At 43.7% G+C, this 17,612-nt stretch overlaps 1 protein-coding gene across 1 annotated transcript; it reads right to left on the bottom strand.

Annotated features, from left to right (window-relative positions):
- Positions 1 to 539: 539 nt before the first annotated feature.
- On the bottom strand, positions 540 to 2,135 carry LOC137340268 (transcription factor LBX1-like). Its single transcript, XM_068002684.1, has 2 exons — positions 1,790 to 2,135; positions 540 to 1,042 (listed from the first exon to the last, which is right to left on the bottom strand). The coding sequence occupies exons 1-2, from the start codon at positions 2,133 to 2,135 to the stop codon at positions 540 to 542; spliced, it is 849 nt and encodes a 282-aa protein (XP_067858785.1).
- Positions 2,136 to 17,612: the final 15,477 nt, after the last annotated feature.

Here is a 17,612-nt window from a genome sequence, read left to right on the forward strand (position 1 = left end):
GTGCACACCAGCGACATGCAAAACCGGCCCGTCCCCTTTCGCTAAGTAAAGGATAAAAGGTTCAGGGGGAGGGAGGAGATATTATCACAAATTCAAGATTTTTAAACTGCTGCACAGCAACAGCACCTCATCCCCTAACCGAGAGCCACATTTACAAACCAGAAAATCGGGCCATTCTTAATTCATAAAGGTTTTTTATATATAATATATATATAAGAAATCGAAATTATTAAATAGGTGACGCCGGACTGAGTGGGTCTCTCCCGAATGGTACATTTGTATCTTAGTTTTAAACATTTGATTATTGCTTTTTAATTTTTTTTTGGAATATTTCTGCCTCGAATTGAGCCCGTTTCTAACTAGAGAATAAAAGAGCAGCAATAGAATTAATTCCCGAACATGCTTTGAGTTGGGTGATGTAGAAAGTCGATGCGGAAACTCTTAAATGTTTTTTTTGTAATAAGTTTTGTCTTTTTTTTTTAAAAAAGGGAGCAAATGGGGGAGGGGAGGGAGGGAGAGGGGGCAAAAATAAAAGGAAATCAGTCATCGACATCAATCTCCTCCTCCTCTTCCTCCTCCGAATAGTCTTTCCTGGGCTGGTGCCCTAATGCAAGAGGTGACGGGGGTACATGGGCATCTGGCGTGTTGGCGTGTGCACTTTTGATGGGGATGGGGGACTGTGATCTGGATTGACTCCGGATCTCCGCCGCAGTCTGTTCCAGGTCGACCAGCTCGGAAATTTTGCTCAGCTGGCTGGGCTCGAGTTTTTTCGCCGACTCCACGTCCGCCTTCATCTCCTCCAGGTCTCTCTTGAGTTTGGCCCGCCGGTTCTGGAACCAGGTAATAACCTGAGCGTTGGTTAGGCCCAGCTGTTGGGCGATTTGATCTCGGTCGGCCGGAGACAGGTACTTCTGGTACAAGAAACGCTTCTCCAGCTCGTAGATCTGGTGGTTGGTGAAGGCTGTCCTGGACTTTCTCCTCTTCTTCGGAGTTGATCTCTGGCCGAAGATCGTGAGCCCGTCTCGCCCTGTCAAAACAGACCCTTTTTAGAACGGAGAGAAACGGAGGAATTTCAAGGTCATTTCAACTCGGAACAAATCCATTGCAAAAAAAAAAAAATCATTAGCAAGGCTTCTCACAAACACAACTCTCGTCCTCCTGATTCACCCCCCGCTCCTGGAGGATTTCGAAGACGAGAAGATAATGCATTTTTTCCCACTGTATTTTAATTACTCTGGGTTTTTTTAAATTTAAAACCGCTTTCCCTAAACACTTCAATTAAATTAAACTCCTCGAATGTTTTTCCACCCATATAGTTAACAAATTAAAATCTACAAACCCGGGGGAATTAGAAATATACCGAAAAGTTTAAATAGGAAGGAGTCTGTTCATTGTTGAAACAGATGCCGCTCACTCTCACCCGGTCCAATATCTCGCCTTTACCTGATTCTTATCCCGCTGAATTTATATCCAGACTCGAGCCAATTTCTCTTATTTTATCCGTGCAAACATTTATCAATTGAAGCCAATTCTCTATCGCACTCGACAAGAGAATCAGCATCGAATACTGGACGGATTCTGTTCCAATATCTATTTCAACCAAAACCAAATTCAATTGCTATTTTTCTCTCCCTCCCTCCAAGAAAAGTTTGAGTTATATGAACTAGTTAGTAATACAATAACTTTGTAAACAGGTTTTAGAGATCCGTCTGATTTTTTTTAAATAAACGGTTATATCGCGGTCACACCGTGCAGATGGAGATGCAGCAGTTTTTTTTTTAAAACTCACCCTCAGCCGCCTGCAGCACACTGACTTCTAATCCTTTAAAAGTTTTGCTCGCTAGTTCTTCCAAGGCACAGAGAGGAGAGGTCTGGGACAGTACCCCGGCCCGGCTGGCCAAGGGGATGCCCGAAGGTGCGTGCTTGTCTGCCGCGGAGAGGAGGTGGTTGGTCCCGCACAGGGTGTAACCTCGACGCACCGACGGTTTGTTGAGAATGTCCTCAATGCTGAAGGGAGTCAGTGGTTTGTTGGAGTTAGCTGGGGGCGGCAGATGATCAAGAGGGCTCCTTCTCCGCTCTTCAACTGAAGAATGCAAGGTGGCAGAGGAAGATTTGGCCTCTTCTTTGGAACTCATTCTTGGACTCAAGAGTTCACTTCCCCTCCACACACACAAAAAAAAAACCACACACTAAATATAAAAGGGAAAGACCCAAAGTTCAGTCCAACTCCTCAGTCGCTGTCTCCAAGGATTTGCTCTTCGTACCTTCGCCCGGAACTGGGAGGGAAAAAAACTACCAGGAGCGGGGAGAGTGAATGATAAATGTACACAAGATACAGGCGCACTCCCCAACCCCTTCTCTCCTTCTCCTCCCTCTCTCTCTCTCTCCTGCACACTCTGGCCTGCTCTGTCACATCAAGTATGCAGACAAGCGAATAATATTCTCTTTAGAGTGAGGAAGGAGGGAGAGACGGGGCAATTGACGATTGCTAACAAGTTATTGTTGATTGGGTGGTAATCAATTATATGCAATGCCACTTTCCTCCCCCTCTGCTGTCTCTGTTTCCTATCCAATGCGGGCGATCGTGAGCTGGAAACACCATTAATTACTAGTCAGAGGGAGTAGGAGGGGCTGTTCTGAATTATAACGCTTTAGACACTTGTCATCCTTATTCCAGTTTGTTTGTTTGTTCATATATATATATTTATTTTAATTATGTGTTATTTTTATACCTGGCTTTCTAACTGAACCGCCTTTGATAAGTGTTACAAACGCGTCACTACAAATATTTATCATTGAAAATGTCCAAAGTTCGTTTATTTTCTATTTTAAAAAAAAACTATTTTAATATTATTGTATCTCCATATCGAGTGGAGCTTTGCTAGAAAACAGGTAAGATCCGATTTAATTTATGATAATTGCAGGTTACATTTCGATAATTTTGTCATTTTCGCGGCGTTATTTTTGTTGGATTTGAAATCTTGTCATTTTTTGCCTTTGAATATTTCGAGTCTTAAAAAAAATGTTTAACATTCAACAATAATTACAGTCAAATGGGAGATTTAAATATAACTACTGTACAGTTATTACCGGCTATGTATATCTGGTATAATTCTATTAAATTTCGAGTGGCCGAGATAAACCAAGTGCGTGATCAGAAAATATTATCTGAAATGTGAAAGGATAGATCATCAGCCGCTTAATACTGAGGGAGGGAGATGATCCCATCGCCGCTTCTAATCCGAGAGCAGGCTGTCCCATTACACATTCAATCTTTCAGGACTTCGCACTAAACTAGACTCTCCTACTCTCTGTCTAAATTGAATATTCCCACCTCGGAGTTATTTTTCGTTTAATTAAAATAAGTGGCCGCTTTGTAACCAAAAAAAAGTGCATTTTGCGACCGGATTAAAGTTCTCAGATTGCATTTAATATATAAAATAAATAGAACCGCGACGAGGAGAGACAGTTTGAGGTTGAGCTCGGACTCTGGGCAATATCTGAATCCGGAGTAAGTACACTCCACTATTGGAGGGTGAACAGCCGTCGCTGGCTTCTGTTTTGGGGGGAGTCGCTCCTGATTCAGATGCAGACTTTAGAACACTTTTATTGTCGGTTAATTTATACACGTGGAAATGCATTTTTTATTAGGATTTCGAATTATTCTGCATAAATCATTTGCTTAAAAAAATGCAACAAATATACAGCGGGGGAGGCGGAGCCTGGGTCTGCAATATTAAAACCCGTCTCTCTCTCTCTCTCTCTCTTTATTTAATCTTATTTAAGTTTAATTCTGTACTTTAGACGCTCCCCTTTGAACCACACCAATCTCTTGCCCTGTCGGTTCTGAAATATCCCCTTAAACCCACTGAAATCAAACAGATTCCTGCAAATATATATTTTTCCCTGATTGAGAGATTTGTGAAAATTCTAGGAAAGGCTCGGAGGAAATTGTTGATATTTAGAGTCCGATTTTTACACAATCCGATTAAACCCAACTACTAACCTCGCACTGGAGAAAAACCGGACACTGATTAACCCTTCTGTGGCTCTGAGTTCTTCTCCGGCCCATAATTATTTTTTAAAAACACACTTTTTTTTATTTTTGATGGACCTTTTCTTTTAAAAATAGAACAGCGGTCCGGGCCACTGGCATAGATCTGGTGAATCAGGACTCATAATTCACAAACCGATCTCCTTCCCCACTCTCAAATAATATTTATTTGGTACAAGAACGAAATGGTTTTGAGCCGTTATATGTCGAACTCTCTCCGCTATTCATTTTATCGAAATGAAGCCTTGTATTTTTAAAAATGTTTTACCAAATCTGCCAGAGCCTCGCGTCCAATGAATCACCTTGTACAGCCCCCTGTTCTTAGGGTGAACGGTATATTGAGGGGTCGAAATGGTCATTAAACAGGGAGACAACCCCCCCCCCCCGGGAGGGAGGGAGAGTTTGTTGTAATTATGGGGTTAAGAACAGATTATGAACGGGAATTTAACTCGTGCAGGAGTGGGATTATTATAAATTTTTGTTTTTCAATAAATGAGATATTTTGTTGTCTGCTGGGCCTCTGATTTATGCGAGAGCTTTTTTTCCCTCCAAACTCGGGGACCTCTCTCTCTCTCTCTCTCGCCCCTCAAACACACAACGTTTTAATAAATTGTAACTCAGATTTCCATGCTCACCTCGCCTCCTGTCTCCCAGAGAAAAAAACCTCCTGGTTCGACATAATCCCACTGCAATTCTTAATTTTTAATAAATATTTGAAGCCGCCACAATGTGATCCCTGAAGTCGGTGAGTGAACTCTCACAACTTATGAACCAGCGAGTCTGAAAGGGGACAGGACCCAAGAATGCAGAGGGGGGAGTCAAAAGTTTGTTGAGAATTGTAGAGTGAATCATTGCCCCGGTTTACATCGATCTCAAACCAACCAGAACCACATCTGTGTGTTTAACGGCAGGCAACGACTGATATTTGAAGGATATATCTGTCTTTATACGAATCGGGGAGACTGTCTGTCTGCTGGCTCTCTGTTTATGGGGGAGCTCTTTTATCGCCGACTTCCTCTCGCTCATCCCCTCCCCATTTACCCCCTCCTCCTCTCACTCATCCCCTCCCCATTTACCCCCTCCTCCTCTCACTCATCCCCTCCCCATTTACCCCCTCCTCCTCTCACTCATCCCCTCCCCATTTACCCCCTCCTCCTCTCACTCATCCCCTCCCCATTTACCCCCTCCTCCTCTCACTCATCCCCTCCCCATTTACCCCCTCCTCCTCTCACTCATCCTCTCCCCATTTACCCCCTCCTCCTCTCACTCATCCTCTCCCCATTTACCCCCTCCTCCTCTCACTCATCCCCTCCCCATTTACCCCCTCCTCCTCTCACTCATCCCCTCCCCATTTACCCCCTCCTCCTCTCACTCATCCCCTCCTCCTCTCACTCTTCCCCTCCTCCTCTCACTCTTCCTCCCCTCCTTCCCCCCCCCCCCCTCTCATTTATTCCTACGTCTTTTTCCTCCCTTATTCACTCCGCCCCCCAACACATCAACATTTAAGAACAGGTTAGTAGGGTGGATGACGGAAAGAGGGATATAGGGATCTGGGAATAAGGCGAGCACATGGGCCCAGGAGGAGAAACTCCAACCCGGAGTGTTTGGGACCAAGAGTTTGTTGTCATTTCTATGTAATTCTTCTTACCCATTCGTTCCCTCCCCACCCCCTCCATTCACTCATTCCCTCATCCCCTCTTCCTTTATCACCTCCCTCCTCTTCCCTCCTCTCCCACTCGCCCCTCCTCTATTCTATCTCCCCCTCTCCTCTCTCTCTCTGCTCCCCCCAGCCCTTTCCCTTAAACTGACGGGGCCGTTCTCATTCACTGGTCTAACTGTGATAAACCCCCGCTGATTTATTAAACAGCTTGCAACATTTACAGAACAAAACGGGTAATTACAGCGGATCGTGTGCGCCTCTCAGACCCGGGCATCGCACACACAAAACAAAATCACTATCAATTATTTTTGAAACACGCAGTTAACGAGAGGATTATTTCACACAAAAGCTAATCAAACCCTATCAGTGCAACTCTGTGATCGATTAATGTCCTGCTCCAAAAACCGGTTAATTTTCTTTTTATATATACTGGGAAATTGTCTCGGGACACTCGCCTCCCGAGTACAATTGTTCAACCCCTCTCTCCATAATTTACATCATTGTACACCCCAAACATCAAAAAGGGATTGTGGGCGATTTCCTGGGCAGTATTTAGAAGAGGCGAGGGGGTGAGATGAACTCTGTCTGATCTCAGCTCTGAAATAGCATCCAGCAGCAAGTTACAAAAAGCTAAACACTGCACTGACTTTCACAAACCGAGAGCTCTCTACAATAGTAATGGGGAGAGGGGGATGAAACTGGGAAGTATTAACTCAGCACTATTGCTGCTAAATTAAACTTATTCTCTTTCAGAATTAATCATAGAAACATACAGCACAGCGGGAGGCCATTCGGCCCATCGTGCCTGTGCCCCACTCCCCCCTGCCCTTTCCCCATAGCCCTTTCAAATTTTTCCTTTCAAGTATTTCTCCAATTCCCTTTTGAAAGTTATTATTGAATCTGCTTCCACCGCCCTTTCAGGCAGCGCATTCCAGATCATCACAACTCACTGTGTTTAAAAAAAAATTCTCATCATCTCCCCTCCCCCCCCCTTTGCCAATTACCTTAAATCTGTGTCCTTTGGTTACTGACCCTCCTGCCAGTGGAAAGAGTTTCTCCTTATTCACTCTATAAAAACCCTTTATAATTTTGAACACCTCTATTAAATCTCCTCTTAACTTTCTCTGCTCTAAGGAGAACAATCCCAGCTTCTCCAGTCTCTCCACAAAACTGTAGTCTCTCATCCCTGGCACCATTCTAGTAAATCTCCTCTGCACCCTCTCCAAGGCCTTGACATCCTTCCCAACGTTTGGCGCCCAGAATTGGACACAATATTCCAGCTGAGGCCAAACCAGTGATTTATAAAGGTTTAGCATAACTTCATAACACGACTTTTGAAAGCTTGCATTAATAAAACTGCCTTATCACCTCTCTGACACATCTCAGTGTTTCACACACACATATCACTTTAAGTTGCAGTGACCGTTGTTATGTGGGCAAATGTAATAGTCATTTGGAACCTCAATTAGCAAAAGAGATGAGTATTTCTGATTTACAAATATTAGGGGCAAATATTGCTCTACTTTTTGAAATCACCTGCCTCCTAATTCCTTTTCCACTTTGATTTCCCTTTTTCCTGTACTGGTTTATACATAGAACAACAGATACCCGGGAGTGAGTTACAGGCTGGAATCTAATCGAGGGGTTCGGGGGGTTTATATATAGAACAACAGATACCCGGGAGTGAGTTACAGGCTGGAATCTAATCGAGGGGTTCGGGTGGTTTATATATAGAATAACAGATACCCGGGAGTGAGTTACAGGCTGGAATCTAATCGAGGGGTTCGGTGGGTTTATATATAGAACAACAGATACCCGGGAGTGAGTTACAGGCTGGAATCTAATCGGGGGGTTCGGTGGGTTTATATATAGAACAACAGATACCCGGGAGTGAGTTACAGGCTGGAATCTAATCGAGGGGTTCGGTGGGTTTATATATAGAACAACAGATACCCGGGAGTGAGTTACAGGCTGGAATCTAATCGAGGGGTTCGGGGGGTTTATATATAGAATAACAGATACCCGGGAGTGAGTTACAGGCTGGTATCTAATCGAGGGGTTCGGGGGGTTTATATATCGAATAACAGATACCCGGGAGTGAGTTACAGGCTGGAATCTAATCAAGGGGTTCGGGGGGTTTATATATAGAACAACAGATACCCGGGAGTGAGCTACAGGCTGGAATCTAATCGAGGGGTTTGAATGGTGACTGGCTTTGATGCACAGGTGCTATGATTGAATAATTTGTATTTCACACTGGGACATCCTGGGAGTGAGGGAGTTAATGGAAATATTTGAGAACATACAGGCTGTTCGGTCTGTGTGGTATATGGGCATCAGCTGACCCTGCCAGAGCAGAGTGTTGCCCGGTTCCGACCTTTGAACCCGAGCATTCTAGGGGTCGTCAATCCGAACATTTTGTTTTAATGATACCCACTGCAGCAGGTGAATGAATGTTGCCAGCTGTTCAGTTGGTATCTTTAGGGCAGTTTAGAACCAAAATGTCCATAAGGCCACAGCAAGAAAATTGCCCCGAGTTTGATATAAATCAACACCATTTGTCAATATATTATTGGTACAGAAAGCTATGGGAGAGGGAAATGCCACAGGTAAATGTTAACGGGAGCTTTACTCTGTATCTAACCCGTGCTGTACCTGCCCTGGGAGTGTTTGATGGGACAGTGTAGAGGGAGCTTTACTCTGTATCTAACCCGTGCTGTACCTGCCCTGGGAGTGTTTGATGGGACAGTGTAGAGGGAGCTTTACTCTGTATCTAACCCGTGCTGTACCTGCCCTGGGAGTGTTTGATGGGACAGTGTAGAGGGAGCTTTACTCTGTATCTAACCCTGTACCTGCCCCGGGAGTGTTTGATGGGACAGTGTAGAGGGAGCTTTACTCTGTATCTAACCCGTGCTGTACCTGCCCTGGGAGTGTTTGATGGGACAGTGTAGAGGGAGCTTTACTCTGTATCTAACCCGTGCTGTACCTGCCCTGGGAGTGTTTGATGGGACAGTGTTGAGGGATCTTAAAAACAAATTCACCTTTTTTTTAAAAGTAGTTTGCTTGCTGTTTGTAACTGGTTCCCCGGCTCAATAAGGAACGTAGGGAAGTAATGCTGGGAAAAGGGCAGATCCACTGGCAGTCTGTAGAAGGGAAGCTGTTATTTGAGAGAAAGAAAAGGCTTGCATTTATATAGCGCCTTTTACATCCTCGGGATGTCCCAAAGTGCTTTACAGTCAATGAAGTCGATTTGATGTGTGGTGAGAAGATCAGAATGCAGGTGGACATCAACCATTACAAGGAGAGTTATAGAAGATGGAAAAATAGACTTCAAGAAATTGATATAGAATGAAAATAGAGACCAATAGAACACACAATAGTTTAGTAAAGACATGGAGAAAGGAGCAGGTGGTTTGATTGGTATTGATTTTATATACACAATAAAATATAACGATTCTGAAATGGATAACTGGAAATAGAGAAATTGATGGAGAGATAAATAGTTGAAAACGTGTGGATGGAGAGAGGGATGGATGGATGGAATGAGAGTGAGACACTCGGATAAAGGAATGATGACCCAGATTTTCCTATCAAAATAACGATGAGGCTAACAGCACTCGTCTTTATTTATGCGCAAATTGCACAACAACTACAGGCAAGGGCAGATGCGCAGTTATATGAAAAATCTGGAAGGTCCTGTCTGCGAAAATGGCATCCCGCTGTCTGCCTCACCATTGAAGTGCATTGAATGGCGTGAAGCTGCTGTATTTGCATGGTAAATCTGAACTAAACTCACCACAGAACATTAGGACTTGTCCATTTCTAGTCTAACTGGCCTTTTAACAACGTGATATGTGTTAATTACTGCCAGTCAACCACTCTGGCACTGAAAATGAACTATTACAAGTGTGAAGTCTCATCCCTTCAGCTTTTAATTGTGGGTGGAGATTTAAAAAAAATTCTTTTAACTATTCCTTTCTGTCTTTTTTTTCTCTCTCTTATTCCAATCTTTCTTTCCCTCTCTTTATTTCTCTTTCTGTACCTGATTTGACATTGAATTCACTATTTTAACTTCCTGGATCAGATTCTGCGCTGTTCATTTCACCATCCTTCAGTTGGATTGGTTAAGGAAATACCCAGTTGCTTGCCCTGTTCACTTAAATCCAAGATGCCCTGTAGGGGGCACCGCGCCATTTCCAGCTCCCACTTACAGCAAATTGCGGCACAAAATATCATGGAGATTAATCGGGGAAAGGCGCATCTAACTAATGGCGGGCGCAGTTCACTGACCGGCTATGGCAAATTCTGGGCCATTATAGGTGGGTGTACTCGGTGTGTAGATGGATCGATCTGCCTGAGAACAGTAATCTCACTCTGAGCTGGTCACTGATGGAGAAGCAATGGGGTTGATGTGCGTGTACACCAGTGACCCGAGCTCAGCACCGACTGGGGGGCGGAGTGTTCGCACTGGGGAGTGGAGTGTCCGCACTGGGGGTGTTTGGGGGGTTTCTGCCAATTGATTTTTAAGGTTACTTAAAAGTAAAAGTACGGGAACTTCACTGGGAACTTAAACCTGAAACTCGGGAACTTCCTCTCAGAATAGCAGGAGGCCATTCACCCCTTAAGCCATTCAATTAGACCATGGCTGATCTGTACCTCAACTCCATTTACCCGTCTTTGCTCCATATGCTTGGTACCCCAACCCAACAAAAATCTATTAATCTCAGTCTGGGAAATTTCAATTGTCCCCCAGCAATCCACAACCTTTTAGGGGAGAGAGTTCCACATTTCCACCACCCTTTGTGTGAAAAAGTGCTTCCTGATTTCACTCCTTAACGGCCTGGCTCTAATTTTAAGATTGTGCCCCCTTGTTCTGGACTCTCCCACTAGCGGAAATAATTTCTCCCTATCTAACCTATCAAATCCCTTAATCATCAAACACCTCAATTAGATCACCCCTTAATCTTCTAAACTCGAGGGAATACAGGCCCAGTTGATGCAACCTGTTGTCACAATTTAACCCTTTATGATCTGGCATCCATCTGGTAAATCTACACTGCACCCCCTCCAAAGCCAATATATCTTTCCTGAAGTGCGGTGCCCAGAACTGAACACAGTCTCCAGATGGGATCTGACCAAAGTTCTGTACAACTGAAGCATAACTTCCTCACTTTTTCTATTAGCTTTGATATCCTTTTGCAAGTTCCCTTTTTGCACCTCTTATTACTTTCTTTGTATCCCTTGTTTTTTCTAGCTCTCCCAGTCTGCTGGATTTGCTTTCCTTGCATTTGTGTAATCTTTTTCCTTTAGCATAATACTGTCTCATTTGTTGACCATGGTTGCTTTGCTACACAAGTGGAGCCTTCACCTTTCAGGGGTATGCACTAGTTTTGTTTTGTACCAAATGCTTCTTTGAATATCTCCCACCGTGTATAGGTCTACCCATTAACTGTCGAGCCCAGTTTATTGAGGTCAATTTATTTCTCATCTCTTCGAAGTTTGCCTTACTTAAATAAAACTTTTGCTTGGTTTGTGTATAGAACTCTTTTCTGGGTAACTGTCCCCACACTGCCCATCTGTCCTTTTGGTCTTTTTCTCACACTTTTTGTGTTCCCAACCACCACCCCTAACTAGTTTAAATCTTTCCCCAGTGCCCGATTTACCCTTTCTGCAAGGACATGGGTGTCTCTCCAGTTTAGGTGATGATCATCCATCCAAACAGCCCTCCAGGGCATCAAAAGTGGTCTATTCTTTTCTTTTTCTCTCTCTCTTTCTTTCCCACTCTATTTTTCTCTCTAAGCAATTATAATCCAAACCCAGGGGCGGATAAACTTTCAGTCCACTTCAGACACCTGGATTTATTTCGTTACTTCCCACTTTCTTGAACGTGTAAAGTAAAATGAAAAGATCAGAACAGAAAGAGTGAGGATTAGGAGGGATCAACAAGAAACAGAAAACCCCTACCCAACACACGACATCTGTAAGGATGCTTTCTACATCGGGATAGTGGCCACATCCCACTGACATTGTATATTCCTGTCTCACAGAGAGTTGGGACTTTCAAAAAGTGAAACACACCTGCTCAGATCCAATTTCCCCCAAAAATGCGGAACGCAATTTCACGGCATTCCCAGAACAGCCTGGTGTAATACCCATCCACATCCCAATGCGTCAACGGGCACTTCATATCAGAGAGGGGCTTTCCGATGTGTCTGGATTTATGCTTGAGAGAAGATCAATCAAAGTATTGTAGTGTCACTAACCCAGACACACAGCCTGGGTGGAATGCTGCAGCTCACTATCGGCCCCAACGCCATGTACACCGTTACAGTAGACCCCAGTACAGAATGTGCAAGGTGCTCAACCCAGTAACGCACAGACAACAACAACTTGCATTTATATAGCGCCTTTAACATAGTAAAACATTCCAGGGCGCTTCACAGGAGCGATTATCAAACAAAATTTGACACCGAGCCACATAAGGAGATATTAGGACAGGTGACCAAAAGCTTGGTCAAAGAGGTAGGTTTTATGGAGCGTTTTAAAGGAGGAGAGAGAGGGAGGGAATTCCAGAGCTTAGATTAGGGCCTAGGCAGCTGAAGGTAAGGCCACCAATGGCGGAATGATGAAAATCGGGATTGTGCAAGAGGCAAGAATTGGAGGAGCGCAGAGATCTCGGAGGGTTGAAGGGCTGGAGGAGGTTACAGAGATAGGGAGGGGGCGAGGCCACCCCGAAAATCCATTATAATGGCAGAGCAGGACCTCCGTGCAATGGCCCGTTGCACCCCAGACCCTGTCTCAATGCCTGGCTTCAGGTTTCTTGACTAAAGAGGGTGGGTACTCATGCCAGAGTGTTATACCCAGTAACACACCATGTGTTATTATATAATATATACAGGAGTGTTATACCCAGTAACACACGGTGTGTTATTATATAATATATACAGTAGTGTTATACCCAGTAACACACGGTGTGTTATTATATAATATATACAGGAGTGTTATACCCAGTAACACACGGTGTGTTATTATATAATATATACAGGAGTGTTATACCCAGTAACACACGGTGTGTTATTATATAATATATACAGGAGTGTTATACCCAGTAACACACCGTGTGTTATTATATAATATATACAGGAGTGTTATACCCAGTAACACACCGTGTGTTATTATATAATATATACAGGAGTGTTATACCCAGTAACACACCGTGTGTTATTATATAATATATACAGGAGTGTTATACCCAGTAACACATGGTGTGTTATTATACAATATATATACAGGAGTGTTATACCCAGTAACACAAGGTGTGTTATTATATAATATATATACAGGAGTGTTATACCCAGTAACACAGGTTGTGTTATTATGTAATATATAATACAGGAGTGTTATACCTTGTAACACAAGGTGTGTTATTATTCAGATTTGGAAGAACAATGTTTGACCCATTACACCACCTGGTCCCCATCAGAGGGAGGAGATCTTTATCCCTTCAGTTGGGGATAGATTGGAACCCAGGTCCTAGATACAGACGGACAGTATCTGACCTGTGGGATGAACCAGAGGGAGCAGAGTAGATTCAAATGATTCTGTGTTCCCCTCACCGCTCCACCCAGTCTGTCGGAGTTGTGAGTATCTAAGCAATTTTTCCTTTCGCTCCCAAAGAGAGAACTCCTCTTCATTGTAATCACTGACAAAACATATTTTAATGAGGCCGGGTGTTGCAAACAGCAGGCATTAATATGAGAAGTTTCTCCTTGTATGTCGGAGGGCAGCAACAGGCAGTGACCTGGATTGATGATGGAAGGTTGCTAACTGTGTGTCTCTCCAAAGCAGCAAATGGCCACAGTCAGCAAGTATTAAACATTCGCTTTGAAACTTATTTGTTTAACTGAGTAAGTGAAAATTTAACCAAGAGTTTGCCCAGGGATGTAGGATAATTTAGGAACAATGGCCTTTGTGTATTGAATAAAAGTGCAGAATGCACCTGGGAATCCTCCTTTAATCAAATATTGTAATAAAAGTTAATGTTTCCAGTGCAGTACAAAGGTGTAAGGAGAGTCGGTGCTATACATTAATGTGTACCTGTTAGATTGATCTCCTACTTCAGTCAATCTTATTACTGCACAGAAATACAAAACATAAGTATGTAAAATGAGGGAATAACCAAAGATGTCCCTCAGAGTACAGCTGTCAGATCATGAGTTACAAGTTTGGTAATACAATCAAGTTCTCTGACGAAGTTATAAACCCACTCGGATCTCATAGCTCAGTTCACTGACTGGTGTTTATAGGAATATAGGAACAGGAGTAGGCCATTCAGCCCCTCGAGCCTGTTCCGCCATTCATGGATGATCTGTGTCTCAACTCCATCTACCCGCCTTGATATCCCTCACCCAACAAAAATCGATCAATCTCAGTTTTGAAATTTTCAATTGACCCCCAGCCTCAACTTTTTGGGGGAGAGTTTTCCAGATTTCCACTCCCCTTTGTGTGAAGAAGTGCTTCCTGACATCACCCCTGAACGGCCTGACTCTAATTTTAAGGTTCTGCCCCCTTGTTCTGGACTCCCCCCACCAGAGGAAATAGTTTCTCTCTATCTACCCTATCAAATCCTTTAATCATCTTAAACACCTCGATTAGATCACCCCTTAATCTTCGATACTCGAGGGAATACAAGCCCAGTCTCTGCAACCTGTCCTCATAATTTAACTCTTTATCTCCCGGTATCATTCTGGTGAATCTGCGCTGCACCCCCTCCAAGGCCAATATATCCTTCCTGAGGTGCGGTGCCCAGAACTGAACACAGTCTCTCCGGACGGGGGTCTGACCAGAGCTTTATATAAACTGTAATATAACTTCCACCCCTTTGTATTCCAGCCCTCTTGAGATAAAGGCCAACATTCCATTGGCCTTTTTAATTATTTTTTGTCCCTGTCCACTAGTTTTTAGTGATTTCTGTGCTTGGGCCCCAAAATCTCTCTGCTCCTCCACAGTTCCTGGCTTCTCACCATTTAGAAAATATTCTGATTTATCTTTCTTAGGTCCAAAGTGGATGATCTCGCACTTCCCCACATTGAACTCCATCTGCCCCAGTTTTGCCCACTCACTGAATCTATCAATGCCCTTTGCAACTTTCTGCTCCCATCCACACTATTTACAGTGCCACCTAACTTAGTGTCGTCAGTAAACTTGGATATACGGCTCTCTATTATAATTGGCTCCTTCCTTCCTTTAAGGTGCTGGGGTGGGGGACTCTCCAGTAACTCACCCAGCTGACCATTTCTCAGCTGTGAGCCATTCGACCATGGGGTATGACACAGCCGAGCTAGACCCTGCCCTCACCCCGAAGGCCACACTCACACCTACCAGGAGTCACTTACTTCACAATAAGGAGCAGGAAACCTAGCTGATTATTTTTTGCCCTCCAGACCTTCTGACCTTCTGTCTTCTCTTGTGAGCTACAGAACTGTGGGCCTTGATTTCAGTGGTGACGCTCCTTGCAAACTAGCGTGGGTGGTCTGCGGCTTGTGAGACTCTTTGCCATTACCACAGCCTGGGGTTTTCAGCAGTTCTCCCCCACCCCGCCCCATTCAACATTCATCTCACTTTCCCGACTGTTTCACACACGGGTTTGGTCACTTTACGGCCCGTTCCATAATACTCTAACATCAACTCTTGAACAAGGTTCAATTGCACTTTTTTCCACTAAAGGTCAAGCCTTAGTAATTCAGCAAGAACGTCTTTAAATGCATGTTAACAAGCAAAAATCATCATTAACACAGGGTCAGTGTGTTAATACTCAGTGCTCCCAGAAGCAATTTTACCACTTTGTTGTGACAACAATGTTTCTATTTTTGGGGAGACCAGAACTGGGGGTCATAAATATAAGATAGTCACTAATAAATCCAATAGGGAATTCAGGAGAAACTTCTTTACCCAGAGAGTGGTGAGAATGTGGAACTCACTCCCACAAGGAGTAGTTGAGGCGAATAACACAGGCATTTAAGGGGAAGTTAGATAAACACATGAGGGAGAAAGGAATAGAAGGATATGCTGATAGGGTGAGATGAAGAGGGGTGGGAGGAGGCTCATCAGGAGCTTAAACACCAGCAATGAACCAATTGGGCCGAATGGCCTGTTTCTGTGCTGTAAATTCTATGTGATTCTAAGTAATTTGTAACTTTAAACTATTATAAGGTTCTCAGTTGCTTTTTCATTGGTTGGTGAGATTGGGCAACACTGGCAAGGCAGTATTTATTGCCCATCCTGGGACTCACAACCTAACAGCACTGTGGGAGCACCTTTGCCTCACGGACTGCAGCGGTTCAAGAAGAAGGCCCACCACCACCTTCTCAAGGGGCAACTAGGGATGGGCAATAAATGCCGGCCTCGCCAGCAACACCCACATCCCAAGAATGGGTTTTTAAAAAGTTGCCCTGAGTCAACCACATATTGCAGGACTGGAGTGACATGAAACCAGACCAAGTACGGTCAGAAGTCCCCTTCTCTGAAGGACATTAGTGAACCAGATGGGTTTTACAACAATCCAGCAGATGTTCATGGGACTAGCTCACACATTAACAGATGTTTTGAATTCAATTTCCCAACTTACCGTGTTGAGATTTGAACTCATGACCGCTAGGGTGCTAGTCCAGTATCAAAACCTCCAGCCTACTGCATCCAATGAGTTATAGCAGTCATGCTGTCTACCCTTGTTATAAGGCTCTCAGTTATAACGCTCTCCGTGGGGACTTTTATAATGTCATTGGGTTCCTGAACCATGTGCTTTGTGCAGCTGGCTGTAATACAAATGGGAATATTAGGAACAGGAGGAGGCCATTCAGCCCCTCGAGCCTGTTCCGCCATTCAATCAGATCGTGGCAGATCTGTACCTCAACTCCATTTACCCGCCTTTGCTCCATTTCCCTTGATACTCTTACTTAACAAAAGTCTATCGATCTCAGTCTTGAAAACTCCAATTGTCCACCAGCATCCACAGCCTCTTGGGGGAGAGAGTTCCAGATTTCCACTACTCTTTGTGTGAAAAAGTGATTCCTGATTTCACTCCTGAATGGCCGAGCTGAAACCTCTGAGGTTTCAAAGAAACCTCACAAAGAAAAATAGGATCATAGGAACAGGAGGAGGCCATTCAATGAGATCTTGGCTGATCTGTGATCTAACTCCATATACCCACCCTAGCCCCATATCCCTTAATACCTTTGGTTAACAAAAATCTCTATCAATCTCAGATTTAAAATTAACAATTGAGCTAGTATCAACTGCCGTTTGTGGAAGAGAGTTCCAAACTTCTACCACCCTTTGTGTGTAAAAGTATTTCCTAACTTCACTCCTGGAAGTCCTGGCTCTAATTTTTAGGTTATATCCCCTAGTCCTAGACTCCCCAACCAGCAGAAATAGTTTCTCTCTATTTACCCTATAAGTTCCCCTTAATATCTTATAAACTTCGATCAGATCAACCCTTAATCTTTTAAATTTCAGGGGATACAACCCGAGTTTGTGTAATCTCTTTTAATTTAACCTTTGGAGTCTAGGTATCATTCTAGTAAATCTACCCTGCACTCTCTCCAAGGCCAATACACCCTTCCTAAGGTGCCCAGAACTGAGCACCGTATGCTAGGTGTGGTTTAACCAGGGCTTTGTATAGCTGTAGCATAACTTCTACCCCCTTTGTATTCTAGTCCTCTAGATACAGAGGCCAACATTCCATTAGCCTTATTGAATACTTTTTGTACCTGTCCATGACATTTTAATGACCTGTGTACATGGATCCCTAAGTCTCTTAGAACCTCCACTTTTGAGTTTTTCACCATTTAGAAAGTATTCTGATCTATCCCTTTTTAGGTCTAAAGTGGATGACCTCAC

Source organism: Heptranchias perlo, chromosome 21 (genome assembly GCF_035084215.1).
Source record: "Heptranchias perlo isolate sHepPer1 chromosome 21, sHepPer1.hap1, whole genome shotgun sequence".
Classification (NCBI taxonomy): Eukaryota; Metazoa; Chordata; class Chondrichthyes; order Hexanchiformes; family Hexanchidae; genus Heptranchias; species Heptranchias perlo.

Excerpts from the sequence above, each read along its gene's own strand:
- LOC137340268 (XM_068002684.1), bottom strand. The coding sequence starts at position 2,135 with ATGAGTTCCAAAGAAGAGGCCAAATCTTCCTCTGCCACCTTGCATTCT. Across the intron at positions 1,043-1,789 it reads TGTGCTGCAGGCGGCTGAGG|GGTCTGTTTTGACAGGGCGA; the intron begins GTGAGTTTTAAA and ends CGTTCTAAAAAG.